The sequence below is a fragment of the Camelus ferus genome, chromosome 17 (assembly GCF_009834535.1).
Source record: "Camelus ferus isolate YT-003-E chromosome 17, BCGSAC_Cfer_1.0, whole genome shotgun sequence".
Lineage (NCBI taxonomy): Eukaryota > Metazoa > Chordata > Mammalia > Artiodactyla > Camelidae > Camelus > Camelus ferus.
This window is the reverse complement of record NC_045712.1, coordinates 37,436,442-37,459,851: the sequence shown is the minus strand read 5'-3', so window position 1 is coordinate 37,459,851 and position 23,410 is coordinate 37,436,442. Positions and strand designations below refer to the sequence as shown.

Here is a 23,410-nt window from a genome sequence, read left to right as displayed (position 1 = left end):
TATCTCTTAGTTACTTCAGATCAAAAGCCCATCACTGGGCTAAAATCAAGGTGTGAAGCAGGGTGGCATTTCAGGGGAGGCTCTGGGGAAGAATCCACTTGCAGTCTCATTCAGTGTGTTGACTGAATCTACATTCTTGTGGTTGTGGGACTGAAGTCCCTGTTTTTCGTTTGTTTGTTTGCTATCAGCCTGAGGCCACCCTTAGCTTTTAGAGGCCTCTCTCCTGTCCCTGCATGTGACTGCAACATCTCAGGAACCATCAGGAAGCTTGTCAAATCCTTCTCTTGACTGAAGTCTCTCCTTCCATTCTGCTGCATCTCTCTGAGGGGCTCTTATGCAGTTTTCTGCTGTTAAGGGCTCACGTGATTACACTGGACCCACCACAACCATCCAAGATAATCTCCCTATTTTCAATCCAGTTGATTTGTAACCTTAATTCCATCTGCAGGATAATACCTGGATTGAATGAATAATCAGGAGATGGGAATCTTGGGGGCTAATCTCTAGAATTCTGCCTAACCATAACCACTTTTGCAGTAAAACTCTTCATTTTCAGCATATTCAGTCTGCAGTTTAATTGTTCAAATTTTTAGTTGTGCAGAGTAAAACTGATTGCTGGGAGAAGTAGCCGGGTGTAACTGTCTTTTAAAAACTGTCTTTTAAAAACTAACATTGTGTTTTGTACTAAAAGCTGTTTTCTTGATGTAGACTCATAATCTTTACAAATAAACCAAGGCATTCATTCATAATTCTTCAAAATTTCTATTATTCTGGAACATTGTCTTTAGTAAATCAGAGCTCTGTTTTATATAGTCTTGATATTTTGGGTGGGGATTTACCCCTAATATACAACTCTGGTTTCTTATTTTAGAATGTAACTTTTTCTCAGATTTGTTTCTGTTATATTCTGGCTCGAAGAATGTATTTCTTATAAACATGCAGATTTACATTGGTGTGAATTCTGTCCAGATATGTTGGAAAATAATTATTTTAGGTTTTTGAGTATTAAGAAACTTGGAATTATGATGAGAAAGGCAGATTTTTCACTGTAATTCTGGAGCCAAAATGTGAAACCTAGGTGTTTTTACTTTTTTAGAATAGCATTATTGGAGTAATAATATGTAATTAGACATATCAGAAAATTGCTAGCTTAATACAGTTGAGGACAAATATGAATTAAAGCATAGCTATCTGCTAATATGTTGCTATTTGTGTACTTCAGTTATATTTATTCAAACAGTATATTTAAATTGAGATATAATTTGTTTCTGGTATCTTCCTAGCAAAACAGAATTGCTTACAGATTGTCCATGTGGCAAAGATATCGATACCTTCTATTGTATTATTTCTGAAAGTATGAGTTGGATAACCTTTCTGGTTGTGTGTTCGGAGTCCTATAATGAAAATTTGCAACTTTTCTCCTTTCTCTGCTAAAGGATGTTTCTGTTAATGATTAAAAAAAATCATACCTGAGTCAGCCTTTTATGCTTTGCAAGAGTACTTTATCAATGCTCATTTAATGCTTGCTGTTCTGTTTGGTAGTTAGGGTAAGCGTTCTCATCGCCAGGCTTAATAAAGGGCAGAGATGGCTTCCCTTTGTTCACAGTTGTGCCAGTAGTTTTTATATATTGTTTCATTCAATCCTCTCTCTCCTAACCCCCAGTCTCCCTACCCTATCTTAATTTTCTTCATAGTATGGACTACTGTCTGAAATCACTGAATTACTTCTTTGTATCTTGATTGTCTTTCCCACTGGAATGTAAGCTCTGTGATCCAAGAACTTTGTACCACTCATACCTAACAAAACCTGGCATGGGGTAGACGCTCATAACTTGGCTGGCATTAAGTAGCTAGTAATTAGCAAAGTCAGGATAATTTTTGACTGCAAATCTTGAGGCCTTTTCTTTGTGACTACTCCTAATGTAGTGCTCTTATAATTTGTTGAAGTAATGTTTTGATTAGAGATTTATGGTCAGTTGTGTGAATGTTGGATTTTGATTTCCTGTATAAACAAGGCCTACGTGTGTTTGCATGTGTTTGTTGATTGACTGTGATCCTGAATGGTTGCTTTCATGTTACTGGGTCTAGAACAAGTCATTCGTAGTTGACTTAACACTACAGTAGCATTGGTAATGGACTGTTTCTTATCAATGCTATGATCTTTGTTTTAAAAATAAGATAACAGAGGAGAGACACTTTGTTATCCATTGGAACCTTCTAAAGAGAGCTCATGGAGTTACTTAGGACATTAGAGATGGGACAGGCTGTTCTGTTATAGCATCGGCTATTGTAGGAGAACATTTCACGAGACTCTTCCAGGTCCTGAGCCTATTTCAGCCCCGGAGGATGCCATCTGATTGAGAGACTGCACTTTTTTCGAAAGCTTTTATAAAGAAGTCTTGTTTTTCAAGTCCACTTTTTAAGTTGTTTTTTTTTTTTTCCTATTTGTGACTTGTTTATCACCTACCTCCTTGTCCCTTAGTGCTTGTATAATGCTTAGCACATGGCAGCTTTTCAATAAATTTACTGACTTCTAGAGTGTGATTTCTCCTGCACAAAACATCTGCAGATATGGACTGATGTTTTGGGGTTTTTTGTTCCTTTTTTTTTTTTTTTTAATGATTTGAGACTAAAGGTAACTATCCTGTGACTAGATTTTCTGGAAGTTTTTCATATTTTAGTTTGTTTCAGGACCTCTTTTTTTTTTATAGCTTTATTGAAGCATAGTTAACATACAATAAGCTGCACATATTTAAAGTGTGCATTTTGATACATTTTGACATATTTTAAACCTGTGAAAACATCACCAGTATCAAGATAATGAATACATTCATCACCCCCTAATGTTTCCTTGTGCCTGTAACCTTTTCCCCTTTTTCCTCTCTCTGGGCAAGTTAAACATACAACTACCACGTAATCCAGCCGTTCCACTTTTAGGTAGTCACCCAAGAGAAATGAATGCATATGTCTGCCCTAAGACTTGTACTAGAATGTTCATAGAAGCTTTATTCATAATATCCCAAAGTGGGAGTGTACAGATGTCCATCAGCAAGTGAGTGAATAAATTGTGGTATATCCACACAATTGAATACTGTTCAGGAATAAAAAGAAATGAGCTATTATGTTTTGTTTGAATTGAAGACTGCCATATTTGAAGCAGATTTGTTTTCTTTGTTGCATTTCTTTCTTTCTTCCTTTTTGTTTTTTTTTTAACTGTTCTATAACTTTTTTTTGGTAGTATAATTGGTTTACAGTGTCGTGTCAATTTCTGGTGGTGGGCAGCATAGTGTTTGTCATAGCATTTCTTGATTTGTGTTAATACTGACTTTCATTCCCTTAGCATATCCGCTCCCCTCCCTCCACCCATGGAGGAAGCTAGCCTGACATTAAGAAGTTAGTTATAGATGAACCATGAAATGATGTAAGTTATGTTTGGGTAATTAAGTGTTGATTATTGCTGGAAAAACTTAGTCAAAAATGGTCACTACAGTTTGTTCTGCTACAGGACTTGTATCTGTAACACTAAATAACTTATACACAGTCAGTAAATAAGAGATGATATCAGTGATGGTGTGTGGGTTTATGTAAGATTTTTCACAGGCAAAGGGAGTGGAAGAAAGGAAGCAGAATTAAAAAGGAAAGGCGAAAGCCCTCAGATTGGCTGCTGCACAAACAGAAGTTCTTTCATGTGTGGTTTAAGAACAATAGAGATTAGTCCCTGGAAAAACAAACTAGTTCCCTCCCCAACTCTGGTCAGCTCCTGGAGGGCGGTACACTTGACCCTCTGTAGCTGCGGGTTCTGTGGTTGGTTCAATCTGTGATTGCCGACCATTCTGCATTATTTTAATATGAGGCACTTGAGTATCCCCAGACTTCGGTACCTGGAACCAGTCCCAGGCCTGTACCTGTATTTACTCACGTGCCCACCTTAACAGCAGCCTCCATCTCCGTTGTTTTAGTGCCTGCACATCTTTATTTTTACTTTATTGTTTTTGTTCATTATTTCCTGAGGCAGTCCCTAACCATGCTGAATTGTTTGTTGGAGTCATCCACGTGGTCTCCCGAAGAGCCATCTGTTATTTTTGTTAGATTCAGTTTACAAAGTTGCATGAATTTTGATTCCTCTGTTCCAACTCTAACTTTACCCCCTTTATTTTTTATTTTGCAGAATGAGATTTTTTTTCAAGAACACATATGTGGCATTCTAACAACAACAAAAACCCTGAAATGTTAAAGTAGTTTATTTTAAACAATATACTGGAAATGTGTTTATGATTTTTAGCTAATACTTAGATCTTGGTTACTATGTATCGGATGTTCTAAGCGCTTATCAAAGATTAGCTCACTTTCTCCACAACAGTGCTACTTAGTGAGTCTGGTATTATCGTTTTATGGAAAAGGGAACTGAAGAAAAAGAGAGTATGAGTAATAGATATTCAGAAGCTGGGAAACTGATGGCAAATGTAAGCACTGCTAAAATTGTTGTAATAGTTTTTTTTCACTTTTCAGTTTTATTAGGTAGAATTGTTAGTTTTACTGCACATATATAATATATTGCATGTAAATACATATATACAATACTCGGCACATATTTTTAAAAATTTATATATATGTACCATTCCTGTACCTTTATATATATGGTTCCTAAGAATGTTTAGAGCTTTAGCTTTTTAAACTTACATAGTTATCAAAAGAATAAAGCCACCCACAAAATAAGATTCAACAGAATGCAGCAATCCAGTCATAAAGGACCATCAAATGTGCTTACACATATTCAAGAAATCAGTCATCTAAGTTATAAATAATAAGTAGTTCATTTGTGTCCTTTTTCTTAGATTCCACATATAAGTGATATCATATGGTATTTTTCTTCCTCTTTCCCGCCCAGTTCACATAGAATGATGATCTCTTGGTCCATCCATATTGCTGCACATGGCATTATTTTATTCTTTTTTATGCCTGGGTAGTATTCCATTGTGTATATATATACACAACATCTTTATCCAGTCATCTGTTGATGGACATTTGGGTTGTTTCCATGTCCTGGCTATTGTAAATAGTGCTGCTATGAACTTTGGGGTGCATGTGTCTTTTTGAATTATATTTTTCTCCGGGTATATGCCCAGCAGTGGGATTGCTGGATCACATGGTAAGTCTATTTATAGTTTTTTAAAGTATCTCCATACTGTCCTCCATAGTGGTTGCACCAATTTACATTCCCACCAGCAGTGTAGGAGGGTTCCTTTAAAATTGTTAAAATAGTTTTTTGGGGAGTCATTTTATTTGATTACTTACGTATGGTTTTCAATTTCTTCCTAGGCATATTACACCTGAAAAATTTTATGTAGAAGCTTGTGATGATGGAGCAAATGATGTACTTATCATCGACCGCGTGTCCACAGAAGTTACCCTCTCAGGTATTTTATAGCCAGGTTTAGAGATGTCAGAAAGATTTTACACCTACGTTGCAATAGTTAAATTGATGAGAGCTGTGTCAGCATGCGGATCTCTGAGTGTCTTCTTAGAAAATTTCAATTCTTGCTACCTCATTTGATTTTTATATATTTTATGCTTTCTTCTTTTCATGAAATGGAGAAATGATCTTAAAATTTTAAGTAGCATTTTACTACTGGAAAGGATTTAAAACATAATCATTTCTTTCTTCTTTTAGTGGTACTGTCATAGGACTGGTTCTATTGATGTGTGAGTTCCTTTCTAGCTGTAAGATTTAAAGTATTGGAGTGTGAGAAGGTTGTTTTAGCCTTAAGTATGTGGAATTTTAACAGTTGCTTTGTTTTTGAAAATACTCATGACAGGATAATTTAATGAAAAATAATATGTGTATCATTGACTGAAACTTGTGTTTTAGGCAGAATGATTTATTTTTTAATTTAATTTAATTTTTTTTATGTTCACATAAAAACCTTTATTCATTGTTACAATGGCTTTGTTCATAATCTCCTAAATCTGAAAACAACTCATGTTCTTCAGATGGTGAGCAAATAAACAAATTGTGGTACAGTAGGACAACTCAGTAATAATAGAGAACAAACGACTGATACATGCAGCAAGATGGACAGATCTCAAATTATATGGTATAGGCAGAATGATTTATCTGTCTTATCTATCCAGTTATGTTTTGGTTTTATTTCTTTGGGGTATGAAAAACAACTTGTTTTTCAGTTGTGTGGAACACTGTTTTCTGACTAGGTTAATGTGAAATAATTTTGGTGACGAATTAATGTACCACGTGATAATCACATTTAGAATTTCATATTTCATTTGTTTAAAAATTCACCTCTAGACAGGGTTCTATATTGTTTTCTTCTTAAGTATAGTATTTGAGTAACCATAGAGTAGGCATTCAGTAAATAGTAAATATCATTTGAATGGATAAAGTGTAACATGAAAATATTTTGCATAGGTGCTGAAGTGTAAGAGAAGTATGACTGTAGGTTTTAATTTCGTTGGTTATCTGGTTATTCTGGTAGGTGCCATATATAACTTTTTCTTTGACCAAACAGGATGAGAGCTGTTTTAGTTTGATAATTTGGTATTTCTTATGACTGTTGCTCTGTGGCTGCTCTCTCAGAATAGCTTTGTGGTTTTAACCACTGTTTGTCCACTTCTTCTAAAGTTTAGTCACACTACGTCTTTAAACTGTATTGATACAACATAAACGTTTTAGCGTGGCAGGGAGGATATAGCTAAAGTGGTGGACCGCATGCTTACCATGCGTGAGGTCCTAGGTTCAGTCCCCAGTACTTCCTCTAAGAATAAATAAGTAAGTAAACCTCATTACTTCCCCCCCACCAAAAAACAAATAAGTAAATAAAAGCTTTAGCATGGGTGTATTTTCAATTATTTTTGATCTTTCAGTGACATTTTATTTGTAAGCAGAGATTGCAGACCCATTTGAGTGGACAAAGCTAAAGGTCATGAACAGTGTGGATGTAAAAATGATACCGCAGTCATTAGCAGACACATGAAGAGATACTTTGACCTGAAGCCAGTGATGATGACGGCCTGATCCGCTCACAATTTCTCTGCCGGTTTCTTTATACCACTGGGAATGCAGACTATTGCCACAGAGAGGCATGAAAAAGGCAGAGAGGCAGAAAGAGGCATCGTTTTCTTCCATGAAAAACTAACATTCTTAGAAATTATCATAGTTTTATTACTGTTCTTCTCCAGTTAATATAACTTAACATCTCTGTCAATTGTACATTTATGTTTATCAGATGATCTCAGTATATTCAGGATTTTCTCTGAACTTTCGCACTGGTATTTCCATTCTTCATGTTAGTCAATTGTGGCATAGCATTGCTAACAAGTAAGCTGGATTATCGAGAGAAACAAATGGATTTTAGACCTTTATTCAGAGTAACAGGACTGCCTTTAAGAAACAGGACTTGGGTTTACAGTAGTATTTCAAAATGTGTTCCAGGATGGTAAGTTAACTGTAACTGAAAGAAAAGTTTTATAGCCACGTAAGTTTGGGAAAACTTTGAATTAATCAGTGGAACAGCTTTCTTTTGCTATAGGCCTCCTCAGAGCCTTCCTTCTCCTGCTGTGCACTGTGACTCTGGAAGAGGGTGTAGGGGGAGTATGGATGTAGCAAAATAAGCTTCTTGGACTGGGAGACCCTACCTCCCCACCTTTTGGGCATTATTCCCTGAAGTAGTGTTCTACAAAATGTTTTGTGAAGCACATTGGCTTAAAGTTTAACAGCTGTGAAATGAACCTTGTCATCTAAGCATTCTATTAATAAGGGCATTGTTGATAAAATCACAGGTAATGGTGATGACTTCCTGCACACCGGCATAAATTTCTGTTGGACACGAGCAGGAGGCTTTTCCTTCCTTCTGCCTTCAGATCTCTGTCTCCATTTCCACGTTCTTAGACAGGAACAGGCAGGTCTTTTTTTGCATTCCATTTGTTACACGTTGAGATTAAAATTTTTTCTCAACTTCTCCTTCCGTTTACTTTCTAATTCTCGTAAAGGGATAGGGAATTGGTGTCTGACAAGAGGTTTAAGAATTTAGTTGAAAATTGACATTAGAAATAACCCTTAGTTACCTGGTGAGGTTTTGAAGCATGTTACTTTTGGTACCATATTCTAGACAGGCAGAGACCTTTATGTGTAACATGAACATCTTTATTTTAATTCTGCCAAAATGGAGGTCTAACAAAAGTGAAGGAGTATTGCTTTCCTAGAACAAAGCATGCATATTGATTCAGTTGAAGTAACCGTTGGCATGAAACTAAGTTTCTCTTTCTGTTGGTTAGCTTTTTCTAAGCGATTTTTCTTTCTTTTTCCTTTTCTTTCTTTTTTTTTTTAAGTCAAGAAAGATATTCCTCCCTCAGCTGTCACAAGACCAATATTTGGTATTCTGGGCACAATCCACCTGGTGGCAGGTAAGAAAAACGAACAAAGATGGACAAAGCAGGTAACTAAGTTGACACTATTAGAGTAGAAGATGAAGACATACTTTATACCTTGCTTTTGGCAATACATCTGTACGTTAAGTATTTGTCAGTAATTTCTATAAGTAATAGACCCCAAATAGCAAGTGGTTAAGTTTATAAGCCTGAGATTCTATTTTTTAACGTTTTGATTTTGGTTTTATTCAACTAGAGTTGAAACCCCTCGTCAACTAGACATTTTTCATAAATTCTAAGAGTATTTAAATAACAGTTTTAATGCATTGATGGATCAGAGTATTCTGCACCTTCAGCTGCATAATGGGGTTAATATGACATAGTGCTGCAAGTTACCTGGTTCTGAATTATCAGGAAAGTGATTTTGTTTATCTAAATTTTATTTCGTTGACCTTTTAAAAAAGTTCCTGTTGTATCAGGCACCATACTAGATGTTCTTTATAAAAGGTGGAAGTCGTTTTGTCGTGCAGTGACAGTCCAGTGAGAGAGGCATTTGAGTAGTAAGTTACTGCAGTACAGTGTGACAGGTCCTAGGAGAGAGATGTGCATAGGAAAACTTTCAGGGAGGGCACTTGTGGTAGAGCCCTGAACAGATCTGAAGAACTAATCTAGGAGTAAAGGTTTTCCCTGTTTATTTGTGGGAGGAGGAGGTAGCCAGTATCAGAGCTGGTGTCTCATGCACAGTGCTGTGATGGCTTCTTGATTCCTGACTGTTCTTTGCAGTGTTGTGGTAACCAGTTAGTTATGCTACCCCGGCACGTGTCTCTACCATTTAGAATGATGTGAAGGGCTTGGGAGGTGTAGAAGGGATGTTGTCCTGCATGGCCAGACCTCATGACCTGCGATGCTTTAAGCTACACATTAGGAAATGCATAAGCAGAGCCCAGATGCTTTGGGGATGACGGGGGGAGAGAGAGAGAGGTGTTTTCTCTCTCTGCTTTCTATCTGCGAGGGTCACTGCTCTGGCTTCCAAAGGTAACTTTTGCTTTTATCTTTTTGAGAAAAAATTGGACCTGTCAGTAAAGATTTTTCTAAGTAATATACTGGTCTTTCTATTCATAAATTATAAGAGTGCTTTAAAACAAGTATGGGTCTTTTATCTATTTAGCACAGTTCTGCTAGCCTTCAGAGTTTGATCAATAAGGACTGCTACTTTTGGTTTTACAGTTGCCTTGTTCATATTTATGTGTGTTTGGCTTTGCTTTTTGCAGGTAATTATCTAATTGTCATTACCAAAAAGAAAAAAATAGGTGAATTTTTCAATCATGTAATCTGGAAAGCAACGGATTTTGATGTCCTTTCTTATAAGAAGACAATGTTGCACTTAACTGATATTCAGGTAAGAACTGGAAGCACTTGTTAATTGCAAAACCCCCAGGACGTACCATGGGGTGGGGAGAGAGGGAGATGGAACACAAAGAATGTTTGATGGATTTCTTTTAAGCCTGATTATTTAAGCAACAAATAAAGCAGAGTCGCTCTACATACCTAGCCATAAAATGTATTTGAAAAAAAAAAACTCTTTATATATTTTATTGCTCTTGGGTTTGTTTTGCTTTGTTTTAGACTGACTCTGTTCTTAAAATATGAAATTTCACACGGAGAGAAAAAGACAAACAGCAAAGGCACGTGTACTCAACACATAGATTTAACTTCATTTCCTTTTTCTGAAGAAATATTAGATATCTTTGAAGTTCCGCTTATCCTGTTTCCTTCCCTCTTTCCCCAGGGAAAGTGTTTTCTTCACTTTTGCCACATGTGAATATAAATGTATGTGTACATGTTCATACAGTCCTCCTTTTTACAATTTTACAATTCCTTTTACAATTCCTATATGCGTGGATTTCAGTTACCACAGTTCATTCAGTTGACACCAGCCCCCAACAGCACAGTTTAAATTTTGGTTTCCATGATATAACACCTAAAAAATTAGTTCACCAAAGATGAAAGTGCAAAGAATCAAAAAGGGATGACTCTTAGGAGTGAAATTCAAATTAAACATGAATAGAGTATAGAAGCAGCAGCTGATGGCGGGACTGCTGATGCTGTCGCTGTTCGAGAGGCTAGATGCACAGCCCGAAGTCTTAGTGAAGGTGACTGTGTCGACATTAATGACAAAGTTGTTGTGATGAAAGAGAAGGTGAGCTCAACAGCAGACTTCACGTTAAAGGAACTCATGGAAGTATTTCATGACTTCATAGTGCAAAGAATAAAGTGTTAGAAGCTGGTTCTGGCTTAGATGTATGACAGTCACCAGGGTGTAGGAAAGATGGCATCGTAAGTTGGGTGACGAGAAGAACGCAAGCCCTGTCCAGGCTATTCTTGATACATTTTTGACAAGAAATAAAGTATTTTAAATTCTCAGTGTTTCTAATGTTTTAAATTACAGTGTACTAAATAATACTAGTTTTACTGTTTTTTCATTTCCCTGTACATTCATAACTTAGAGTAGGAGTTTTTAATGTGTTGATAAAAAAATGTGTTATGAAACAATTTTAATTTTTCCTGTTGATTATTAAGATAGTTTAAGATTTTGAAGATAGCATGGTCATTGTTGTAGTCGCACACCTTCGTGCAAAGTGGAGACTGCCTGTGTTCATAATCAGACAATATCTATTTTTGCTTGAAGTATTTTCACAACTTAATATGAATGGCATTAACCCTGTTCTAGTTTTTGAAAATTACTCTTTTTAAGTCAACATTATGTTTAGAGATTTATACCTATTGAGTATTTGTTTTCTAAATGTAATTTTATTTATATGTTTGCTTTTTAAAATTTTTAAGTTGTATTTTGATTCCCAAGACTACCAAAAGCTTGTTACTAAAAGAAAACTTATTCTAAAACACATACTTAAGTATGATAAACACTTAAAAAATTAGTGCTAGCTCTATTGTCTTATTGACTAAGTAAAACTGCAGAGTGATTTTTATACTTAAAACTTAAAATTTATTTTTTTATTATATATACATTATATATGTCAATCAATGTATTAATATATTCATTCTCTATAAGACATGATAATTTAAGGTAAAAATGGTTGTATTCATTTAATAGCCCAGTAATATTTACTTGAACAGTTTCTTCCTGATTGCTGTAGTTTATCGTCGGGCCGTGTGACTAATTTTGGCATTCTTCACCGTGTACGTTTTGCTTATTTACACCTTTTTTTTTAAAGTCTGAGGCCAAATTAAGAATTTTGTAATATGTAGATTTGTAACATGTAGACTGACATGTTAATAATTGGATAAACATTAAACATTACCAAACATGAAAAATTACTTTTTAAAACAAGGTGAAAATGTCAGTCTCGGTATTCCTTGGGAAAGTCAGCTAAAATGATTATCAGAAAATAAACATTACTTTTACTGGATCTTCTGTTCTTTCTTATTGAAGTACAATAAACTTACTATATTCATTTCAGGTGTACAACATAGTAATTCAATATTTTTATGCATCATAAAATGATCACCATGATAAGTCTAGTCACCGTCTGTCACCGTACAAAGTTACTACAATGTTATTGACTGTCTTCCTTATACTGTACGTTACATCCCCATGACTTTATTTTATAACTGGAAGTTTGTCTCTAATTACTCATCCTCGCCTGTTTCACTCATCTCTCCCACCCCCCTCCCTACTGGCAACCACCAGTTTATTCTGTATCTATGAGTCTGTTTATGTTGTCTTCTGTTATTGATGTCTTACAGTTTTACAATAACAGATCTCTTACCGCCTTGCTTAGATTTATTCCTAGATATTTTATTATTTTTCATGCAGTTGTAAATAGGATTGTCTCCTTCATTTCTCTTCCTGTTAGTTCACTGTTAGCATATAGAAATGCAACTGATTTCTGTATATTAATTTATATCCTGCTATTTTACTAAATTCATTTATTGTACTAGTTTTTTTGGTCTTTAGGGTTTTCTGTATATGCTATCATGTCATCTGCAAACAGTGACAGTTTATTTCTTCTTCCTGATCTTGGAGGAAACGCTTTCTTCTTTATATCTTCAGTTGTGAAAAATCTTTTCTATTAGTCTTCAGGTCATTTTCATAGGTAGTTGCCCTGTGAATAGTTGTGCCTATAGGAAGAGGTGAGCTCAAGGTCTTCCTACTCTACCATCTTCGCCACTTCTCTCTCTTCTGGACTTTTCAATCTTTGCTCTTTAAAAAAAAAAAAGAAAATGAAAAAAGAATTTTGTTTTATTTCCCAACTAGCCGAAACCAGTAAAGTTTCTTAGGCATGAGGATGGTTCTGTTCTCTTGTTATTGACTCTGTGTGTTACTGGGCCTCTCATGAATTTGTTTTTCATCCATCAGATGAGAATCATTACACTAAACTAGGGGTTGTTGCAAAGATGAAGGAGAATCTGTGTAAAGTGTCTAGCACACAATAGGTCATAACCTAAGGTGGTGATGTTTTGTTAAAATAACTCTTCTGTCCTTTAGAGTAAAAATTGTGAAGGATACCAGTGGAGAGTACTACCTAATCAGTTAATGTAATACCCTATGCTGTCGAGCGTTGGCCATGTGTCAGGAACTGTCCCAGGTCCTAGGGAAATGGCGAACAGCCTCCTTGCCCAGTCTTTGTGCCAGTGGTATTTTACAGAGCTGGACTTAACAGATTTTTATTTTTCATTCTTTTGTCATGCTAATAGATTCCTTTTCAAGTATGCAATAAACTGCTTGTTCTCTCTCCTTTGTTTACAGTTACAAGATAATAAAACTTTCCTAGCAATGATAAACCATGTCTTGACTGTGGATGGGTTTTACTTCTCAACAACGTATGATTTGACCCATACTTTGCAGCGACTGTCCAACACTAGTCCAGAATTCCAGGAAATGAGTCTCTTGGAAAGGGTAAGCTTAATCTTCAATTATTATTATTATTTTAATTTCAAGGAACATGCTTCTGTTTCATCTGTGACAATATATATTAATTTCTCTCTGTTCTGGCTGTGTCAGGATCACGTATGGGGCTTTGAAAACACACCATGTTTCAAGTGTACATCAGAATTCCAAATACAGGACCGCAGAATCTATGTATGTTACACAGACAGAATTGAGAACCAGGGGTGTCCATTTTCAGAAATCCAGCCTAAACCTGCATGTTGGTTATTGCCAAGCTCTTAGTGTTCTGTGGTGTAACACTTACTAGCATTAGCAACATAACTGTGTTTGTAAAAGTAATGGTTCTGACAGGTGATGTTCTTTCTGCAGTGGTATTTAAAAGTTTTTACAACTAGAAAAGTAAGAACTTAAGAACTTGAAAAATATGCTTTTATTTAAGGTGGGATTTTGCTTATTTTTTGCTTTTTTATTAAGATAAATGTATCTTTAAAACTAGGGCTACAGAAAGAGAAAAATGCTATATGATAGCTCTTATATGTGGAATCTTAAAAAAAAAAAAAAAAGACACAAATGAACTTACCTACAAAACAGAAACAGACTCACAGACATAGAGAACAAACTTACGGTTACCAGAGGGTAAAGGGGATGGGAAAGGATAAATTGGGGATTCGAAAATTACACATCTTGGAGAGTGATGGAAATGTTAGCTATCTTGATTGTGGTGGTGGTTTCATGGGTATATACATCTGTCAAAATTCATCAAATTGTACTTCTGTAATATGTGTAGTTTACAGAAACCATACCACAATAAAAGTGTTTAAAATAAATATTATTAATGCCCCCAAAAAACTAGGGCTCAGATGATCTCAACTTAAAATTTCTGCTATTCAAGAACTTAGATAATTGCTGCCTTGATTTTTATTGGCAGAAGTAGATATGTCTAGGGGGCAGACAGAATTTAGTTTATTTTTATTTTTATTGAAGTACAGTCAATTATAATGTGTCAGTCTCTGGTGTACAGCACAATGTCCCAATCTTGCATATGCATATATATATTTGTTTTCATATTTTTTCCATCAAAGGTTATCGTTACAAGATATTGAACATAGTTCCCTGTGCTATACAGAAGAAACTGTTTTTTCTAAATCTATTTTTATATATTGTGGCTAATATTTGTAAATCTCAGAATCCCAATTTATCCCCTCCCACCCCCTTTCACTAGTAACCATAAGATTGTTTACTGTGTCTGGGGGTATGTTTCTGTTTCGTAGATGAGTTCATATTGTCTTTTTTTTTTTTCTTTTTCGATTCCACATATGAGTGATATATGGTATTTTTCTTTTTTTTTCTTGCTTACTTCACTTAGAATGATGATCTCTAGGTCCATCCATGTTGCTGCAAATGGCATTATTTTATTATTTTTTATGGCAGAGTAGTATTCTATTGTATAAATATACCACAGCTTCTTTATCCGGTCATCTGTCCACGGACATTTAGGTTGTTTCCATGTCTTGGCTATTGTGTATAGTGCCTCTGTGAACACAGGGGTGCGTGTATCTTTTCGCATTAGGGTTCTCTCCAGATATATACCCAGAAATGGGATTGCTGGATCATATGGTAAGTCTATTTTTAGTTTTTTGAAGAATCTCCATACTGTTTCCCATAATGGCTGCACCAAACTACATTCCCACTAGGCAGTGTTTTCTCCACAGCCTCTCTAGCATTTATTGTTCATGGACTTTTAAATGATGACCATTCTGATTGGTGTAAGGTAAAATCTCATTGTAGTTTTGATTTGAATTTCTCTGATAATTAGCAGTATTGAGCATTTTGTCATGTGCATGTTGCCCATTTATATGTCTTCATTGGAGAAATGCTTGTTTAGGTCTTCTGCCCATTTTTGTATTGCGTTGTTTTTTGTTATTAAGTTGTGTGAGCTGTGTATATATTCTGGAAATTAAGCCTTTGTCAGTCACATCATTTGCAAATATTTTCTCCCATTCCATAGGTTGTCTTTTTGTTTTGCTCATGGTTTCCTTTGCTGTGCAAAAGCTTATGAGTTTAATTAGGTCCCATTTGTTTATTTTTGCTTTTATTTCCATTACTGGGTAGACTGGTCTAGGAGAATGTTGCTAAGATTTGTGTCAGAGAATGTTTTCCCTATGTTTTCTTCTAGGAGATTTATTGTGTGCAGGGGCAGATGGAATTTCAAAGGTTGCTGTCAGTTATCTTTTAGGTTGGACCATATGCAATTGCCATTAATTGACCATTATTGACCTATAAAAGTGATAATTTCATATAGTTCAGCCTAAGTCAATGTTTTTGTTGACTGGCTTTTTAAAAATTTTATAGTCTAATCTTGTAAAATTATATCTGGACTTTGATGTAAGTTTAGTTGTAAGCTAAGCAATCAAGAACTTTGGCTTTTAATTGCAAAGAGACTCTTGCTTTTAAAAGCAGTTGCTACAGTCTCCATTTGTGCTATGAAATGTCTCAGTTGCCTGCTCTGTGCCAGGCACTGTATGAGCCACTGGGGACACAGAATGAAAAGACATGCCTCTGCATTGTGGGAGGCTGCAGTCTACTGGTGAAGCGGATGTCCAGGCACACAGTACAAGGGATAATTTTGTCATGGATATGCGTACCAGAGTGTGGTGGGACTCTGAAGTAAGGTGGGACTCACTTTGTCTGGGGGAGTCAGGGACGACTTAACAGGGGAAGGTCATCTTTGAGCTGAGACTTAATGATGACTAGGCTTTGTTGGTCAGGTGACAATGGGAGAGGGAGGGTTCTAGACAGAGGCTGTGGCAGTATCAGGCTAAACTGAAGAAGAAGGAGCCATCTCATCTGTTGGGATGGGAAGGAATTTTTTATCAGCTAATCAAGAGTCCAGAGTTTGGACCTAGAGATCATCATTCTAAGTGAAGTAAGCCAGAAAAGAAAAATAAAAATACCATATGATATCACTCATATGTGGAATCTAAAAAAAAAGAAAAAAAGACACTGAACTCATCTACAAAACAGAAATAAAGTCACAGACATAGTAAACAATCTTATGGTTTCTGGGGAAAGGGGGTGGGAAGGGATAAATTTGGGAGTCTGAGATTTGCAAATGTTAGCCACTATATATAAAAATAGATTTTTAAAAAGTTTCTTCTATATAGCCAGGGAACTATGTTCAGTATCTTGTAATAACCTTTGATGGGAAAAAAAAATATGAAAACAAATGTATGTATGTATATGCATGACTGGGACATTGTGCTGTACACCAGCAATTGACACATTATAACTGAGGGTACTTCAGTTAAAAAAAAAAAAAGTCAGTTAACATAAGGAATCATAAAGGTGATAAACGAACCATATATACTGTAAACATTTTATCTCAACTTAAAATTTTACATTGATTGGTCGATTGTTTGTAGGACCATAAGCTTTTGTTTGTTTTTGGTTCCTTGATTCCTAATTGTCTTTCCTATATAAATTATATCCATTATGTGCTCCAGTTTGATTCTCGTTAAAAATTTTGACACTTACAGAGCAATCTGCTTGCAGAATCCTACAGATTTTTACTGTTTCTCTAATTTTGTATAGTTGCCATTCCCACTCCTAATTCAACAGAAGTTTTGTTTTTAGCAGCTTGCCTTTTATCAAGTTATATTCTTGAGTCATTCAACTTTATAGAAATAGCAGTTTGTTTTTAAGTCTTATTTCATTGATTTATAAAATATTTAGTTAAATTATGTTATGATGAATAACAAGTACAAATGGGCACAGTCTGCCTGGGACACACCAAAATCTCAGGGAATATGCCATTCAGCTAGCTATGCCTGAGTGCAAGAGCCATTCCCGTGACTTTCAGCTGGGGACAGGGACAGGGGAGTGTCCCCTGGTGTGTTTTATAAAGAGAATGGATAGAATTGGCTAATCTGTGTTGTTGAGGGAGCTTCTTCTGTATTTACAGTTTGAAAGTTAGAGTGGCTAGAGATGAAATCAGAGAGTTAAGTAGGGGCTGCTGGATTCCAGGACTGGTTAGGCCATGTGACGATGCGGTTCTTTAGATGACAGAGAGCCAGTGAACTTCCAGCACACAGGCGACATCTCCTGCTGGCAGCACGTGGAGGAAAGGTGTGAAGGGCCAGGCCAGGACTGGAGGCAAGGGAGGCGGTAGCTGGGCTGCAGTCAAGTATTGGCCCAGGGTGGTGGGAATAGAGTTACAGAAGAGAAGATGGATCTGGACGGAGATTTAGGACTTGACAGTTGACTGAATATAAGAGAAAGAGCCTGCGAGGACTTCCAGTTTGTGTCTAGCCAGCAGCCCTGGCTTGAGGCAAGGAGAAGGGAATGCCCAGAGGACGGCCAGGTTGGAGGGCAAGCATTCTGTGTGGAGCATGCCAAGGAGACCTTCTAGCCACCAGGTGGAGACACTGATTGTTACAGTTTTCTTCCTGTACAAACTCAACTTGGTGGGAGATAGTTTATTAATTTTAAAACTCCTCTCTTAGGCAGACCAGCGGTTTGTATGGAATGGTCATCTTCTAAGGGAACTTTCTGCTCAGCCAGAGGTAATGTACACTAAATAAAATCAGCTTATTTGCTACAGTCCAGGCTTTAATTGAATACATGTAATAAAATGGCTACCTAATCACCAAGGATTTTGGCAAAGAATTCCAATTTAACTCTAAACATTTATAACTTACAAACTCTAATCAGATCTACCCTCTCACATTGTTCTAGGTGGAGGAAACCTAATTATTTTATTCTGATCTTCTATAGAAGCCTTAAAGAAATGCTTAAGTAAAAATATTTTTTTATAAGTAAGAGAGATAGGATGGGTGTTGATGGATGAATAATGTAGAAATCAGGTGCCAGAGCTAATTCCCCGGGCAAGTGGAGAGCTGTACGCTTGTCTTCCTGTGGGGTGTGACTCCCTTCAGTCACCCAGGATACACAGGCATAGAAGTCGCCTCCCTCTGTCCTCCTTTATACAAATGAGGTGTAAACAGGGGGCCCAGCCAGGAAGCGTAATGTATTGAATCTCAGTAAGTAGATTTGCATCATGGCTTTATTTCTTGGCATTTGCTTTGCTTTTTTTGGAAAAGTAATTTGAACTGAAACAATCAGCACAGGGCTGTCTTTTCCCTGGAAGAGTGAAGTTGTTATAGGCAAAGACTGAAAAGGAGGGAGATAAACATTCTGCAACTTCATGTAGTTTTATTAGTGTTCCAGACTCTGCGAATGTTCAAGACCAAATGATTGTAGCACATACTTAAATTTTTTCATTGAAAAGATAATGTTATATTAGAGAAGTTTTTTAAAATTAAAAGTTGCCCATAAGCTTACTGCCTTGTTAAATTTATATACTACCTCCCCATCTGTAAATATTTTTTATGTAGGGCTTCATTTCTTTATTTTTAAAGTATACTTATCCCTAAATAATAACATGTATCTTCATTTCAGGTCCATCGGTTTGCTCTTCCAGTATTACATGGCTGTATCCTTACATATTACTCTTTAGTTTTCTAGCAGTCATTCTTTACATATTAAGGCAGATTTAAAGACAGTCTCAAATGTTGCATGAGGACAGTATTTTAGAATTAGTAGAAATTGCTTTTGGTAATAAAATGAAGCCATTAACATAAAATCTTAGAATACTGGTTAAATGACCAGTGGGGGTTTGGTTTTCTTTTGTTTTAAACAGAATGAACTCTAGACTAAATTATTCTCTCTCTGTTTAAAGAGTTCCAGGGCTGGTGGTTTAAAAGAAGAAATACTTGTTCTATGTTTTGCCTTTGTTAGACTTTGTATCAATAAACAAGAGTAATTTTAGCCTGACTATTGAAACTTTTCCTTAGTAATTAAAAAAGTTAGACTCAAACTAGGGTGATCAGCAACTTGGAGAGAATTATAATTAAAAATCATATTTGTCATTTGAAATAACCACAGAAAAGTGAAAATAATAGTGTACAAAGAATAATGCTGGTGGGGCAGTTAGTGCAAACGCAAAATGAGTGATCTAATTGTAAGTTCATTTTAAAAATTTACTTTATCATAGACACCATAATCAAAATAGGGAAGCCAGGTGAGCTGGCTGTTCAAGGGGAAGCACAGTGTGCTCATGAGGACCTGTAATCGGGACTCTGCCCTGCAGAAACGGAGGGGGTCTTTCTATCAAGGACCCTCAGAGAAGATTATTAACTAACACAACAGTGGTGACTTACTTGTTCACTGTATTAGTGTGACTTCCTTAAATTATTCTGCTGGTTATACTTAAAAGCAGAAAAGTAATGGAGGAAGCATCTTCCACAGTTGTGGCGAAATGAAAGACAGAAAATGTTAGGATAAAAGCTCTTGTTTATTCTGGTTTTTGTTTTTGTTTTTCACTCCCCTCCCTGGAGCTCTCTTAAGTTCTTCCAAGGATAAAATAATAACAAATGTACCGTTTAGGTAGAGCTTTAAGGATTTGGGCCAACTGTGTGTGTGTGTTTGTGTGTTAAATTCCAAAATAATATTGTCAGTGGGCAAATAATATCAAATCAGATTAATTTCAAATGAGATTAATTACAGAACACTCTTTCTAGGCAATTTTAGAAGCAGTTTATCCATTTAGCTTTAAATCCAAAGCTTTTCATTGGCTTTTGTTTAGTGTAGCTTTTTGATAAGAACGGTAGTGAGATGTTCCGAATACTTACAGAGAGAACAGCAAGAACAGAGGGCCCAGGGCGGGAGCATGTCCAGGGCAGAGTGGACAGGGGAGCTGGGCCCACACTATGCCGAGCTTTATAGGTTTTGTCTTTTACTGTAACTGTTATGAGAAACTGTCGGGATTAGAGTAGAGGATTGGCACAGTGATATAGGATCACTCTGACAGTGATGTCGGGAAAGGCCAAAGGTGAGCAAAGGAGGGGATCCGGGTGAGAGGTTGCCTGGGACCAGGGTGGTAGACTGATGGTGATGAAAAACAATCAGGTTCTAGATATGTTTTGAAGGTAGAGCTAAAAGGATTTTCTGACCAACTGTACATGGGGGGTGAAAGAGATTTTAGTATGAATCTTAAGGTTTTGGGCCAGAGTAAGTGGAAGGAAGCCATCCACTGAGATGGGGAAGAGTCGAGGTGGGAGGGAGGCCAGAATATCTGGACTTTGATTTGGACATGCTAAGCTTGAGACTTCTGTAAATATCCAAGTAAAGATGTCAAGAAAACATGGATTTATGGGACTGGAATTGAGGAGAGAAGTCCACGTTGGAGACAGAAATCTGAGAGTCCTCAGGTTATAGACGGCATTTAAAGCCACGAAGCAGGATGAGATCGTCGAAGCAAGGAATGTGTATAGAGAAGAGAAAGGTGTGGAGAAAGAGAGGCGACACCCTGAAGGGGGTTCCGGGTAGTGAATAAATGCTGGAACCACGGACTGTCGGCCTCAGTGAGGACAAAGGACTTGTGAAGTGGGGGAACCAGAGGAAGTGAACTGGAAGGTCAGGTCATAGAGTTACTCAGAGTGAGATGTCGTAGTGTGAGGGGCGGCGTCTAGTGCACAGACAGCTCATCCGCCATCCGGCTTGCGCCCCGGGGTAGAAGGGAAGCAGATGGGTGGATGTGGAGGCTGGCAGGCAGACAGACGTGGTGGGAGCGTGTGGATGGCTTTTATTTTCACGGTGGAATTGGGAGCAGTGCCGTTAGCTGTGAGTAGTAGTTGGAGGTTGAAGAGAAAGTGTGAAATGGGCGTCCCAAGTGGGAGTGTGTGGCCCTGGGAGTCACTAAACGGCTAGAAGTGAATACACTGACATTTGAAAAGTTGTGTGATGGTGGTGAAATTCTGCATGATTTTTGTTTTCCTCTTGTTCCTTGCATGCTTTCTGGGTGGATACTCGTAATCAGAGGAGAATGATTCATAAAGCAGTCAGACACACCCATGCTGTACTCAGTTCTCTCAAGATGGGCTCATGTCTGATTCATCTTTGTGCCTTGGTTCCAAATTGATAATTTGGGTGAATAAATGACTGAATGCTGCTGTGGCATCTTCTCTTGCACTGTGGGTTTTAAAGGACTGTGATTTGGGAGCTCAAGATAAGTCATTATTAATTCAGATGATACCAGGTAACAGAGGGATGAGTCATTCGAAATTCATATTGCTAGTGTCTTTGGGTTACTGTTTTAAAAACTATTTGGCATTTTCTTGTGTATCTGCATACCCAGTATGTTTATGCCAGGAGGTTTTTACAGGAATGTCGACAGCACCACTGTTAGAGCAGACTGAGAACACCACGAGTTCCAGCAGCAGCAGTATCCCATCTCTGTGGTATAGTCCTTACAGGTTGCACGCGGCACTGAAGAGGAGCGAACTGCTCCATGCAGTTCAAGGATGACTCTTCAGAACCTACTCGGGGCCTGAAGTTTACTTAGAGTGTTGTGCCATTTTTATAAAACTCAAAAGCAAGCTGTGTGTTTTTAAGTCATGGTTTCCTGTAATGAAACTCAAAAAGCAGAATGGTCTCCACATGCCAGAGCATAGGTGTTACTTCTGGGCAAGAAGGCAGTTGGATGGGATGAAGAAGGAACAGGAAATTAGATTCAGGGTTTTGATGCTATTCTGAAGTTGGATGGCAGGTTTATGGATACTTGTTTTATTATGCAGTTGTGCTTTATAATGATGAATTAAATTATATTTTTAAATGTTATCTATAGAAAATAACCATAGGGCAAACCCAAACAAATGAGGAAGGAAAAAAATTAAGGCCATTGAAACAGTAAAAGAAACCCGTCTCTCTGTTACACCCACCAGTCCGGCAGACATTTAAAAAGCAGACAGTTATCAAATGTTGGTAAGGATGAAAAGTCAAAGAAATTCTGAAAACAATTTGGCATTTTCTAATACAGTCAGATGGTGAATGTACTCTGTGACCCAGGAGTACTGCTCCTTAGAGTCACCTCCACAGATTCACAAACAGACATGTTTGTTGTGTGATAGCAAAAACTTAAGAAACCCGGGCAGTAGAATGGGGAGACTATGGTATATTCATGCAGTGGAATATTATACAGCCGTGGCAGCAGGTGAACCTCAGGAACATAATGTTGGACAAATAAAGCAAGCCAAAAGAATATATGTTTACATTCTGTTAAATTAAAAAAAAAGGTCAAAAACTATTCAGACTAAACAATAAAGTGTTCAGTGGCAAAACTAGAAAGACAAGTAAGTTGATGAGCTGAGTAGATAGTGTTACCTCCTGGGGGCAGTAGGGAGCTGGAGGCAGAGGGCTGAGTGCCCTCTGGGTGCGTCAGAGGTGCTGGGGGGTCACGTGTGGGGGTGTGTGTATGTTTAATATTTCTTATTGTGACCAGATATATTTAACATAAAATTCACCATTTTAAGCATTTTTAAGCAGCAGTTTAGTAAGTAGCATTAATTACATTTACAGTGTTGTACAAACAGCATCAAAAAGTTCCCCTCACCCAGTCAGTGATTCTGTATCCATTAAGCAATAACTCCCCATAAATGGGTGTTTTTATAAATATTTATGTAATAAATACTCTTTTCTATTTATTTCACAATAACTATTTTAATGTAAGTGGTTTGCCATCTCCAAAGGCTTCTGCGGCAGCATAGAATTTCCAGGTACATAACCCTCCCACATTCCTGAGTGGTAGTGAGTCAGTGTGCAGCATGGACCGTTAACGGTGGTGAGGGAAATAGTTTTATATCCAGAAAAGCTTGGGGGATATGCTCTTTTTTTCATATTCAGGTTCACTTTTCCTGTGTCAAGGAAAAAGTAGAGTTAAATTTTCTGCTTCTGGATAATCTTTAACTTACAGTTTGGTCTGTAAATATTTATATGCTTACCAACTGTTAATTGTAATTATGCATATAATATATTTTAGGTTTTTTTTTAAACTTCAGTAGCCTAGTTCTTTCCCCCTTTTTCCATTTCTTATTTGAAGGTTAATCTATTTTAAATTTGTTTTTCATTCAAAGATTTTTTTGTGATATAGTTAATACTTAAGTCTTTACTTTCAGAAAGTTAAGAATATCTGGAAAAGGAAATCATTATTTAAATAGAAACACTGTAATGAGCAGTTAAACACAGCATCTATATGTCATTGAGTATTATAGCACTAAGGAC

The 23,410-nt window shown here is 36.8% G+C and overlaps 1 protein-coding gene across 1 annotated transcript in view; it reads left to right on the top strand.

Moving 5' to 3' along the window:
* SACM1L (SAC1 like phosphatidylinositide phosphatase) overlaps positions 1 to 23,410 on the top strand; it is a 60,983-nt gene that overhangs the window by 15,574 nt on the left and 21,999 nt on the right. The window contains exons 2-7 of the mRNA XM_006173917.3: positions 5,320 to 5,417; positions 8,344 to 8,418; positions 9,654 to 9,781; positions 13,154 to 13,303; positions 17,797 to 17,856; positions 18,752 to 18,785. Coding sequence (XP_006173979.2) covers positions 5,320 to 5,417; positions 8,344 to 8,418; positions 9,654 to 9,781; positions 13,154 to 13,303; positions 17,797 to 17,856; positions 18,752 to 18,785 — 545 coding nt within the window. The remainder of the gene's footprint in view (positions 1 to 5,319; positions 5,418 to 8,343; positions 8,419 to 9,653; positions 9,782 to 13,153; positions 13,304 to 17,796; positions 17,857 to 18,751; positions 18,786 to 23,410) is intronic.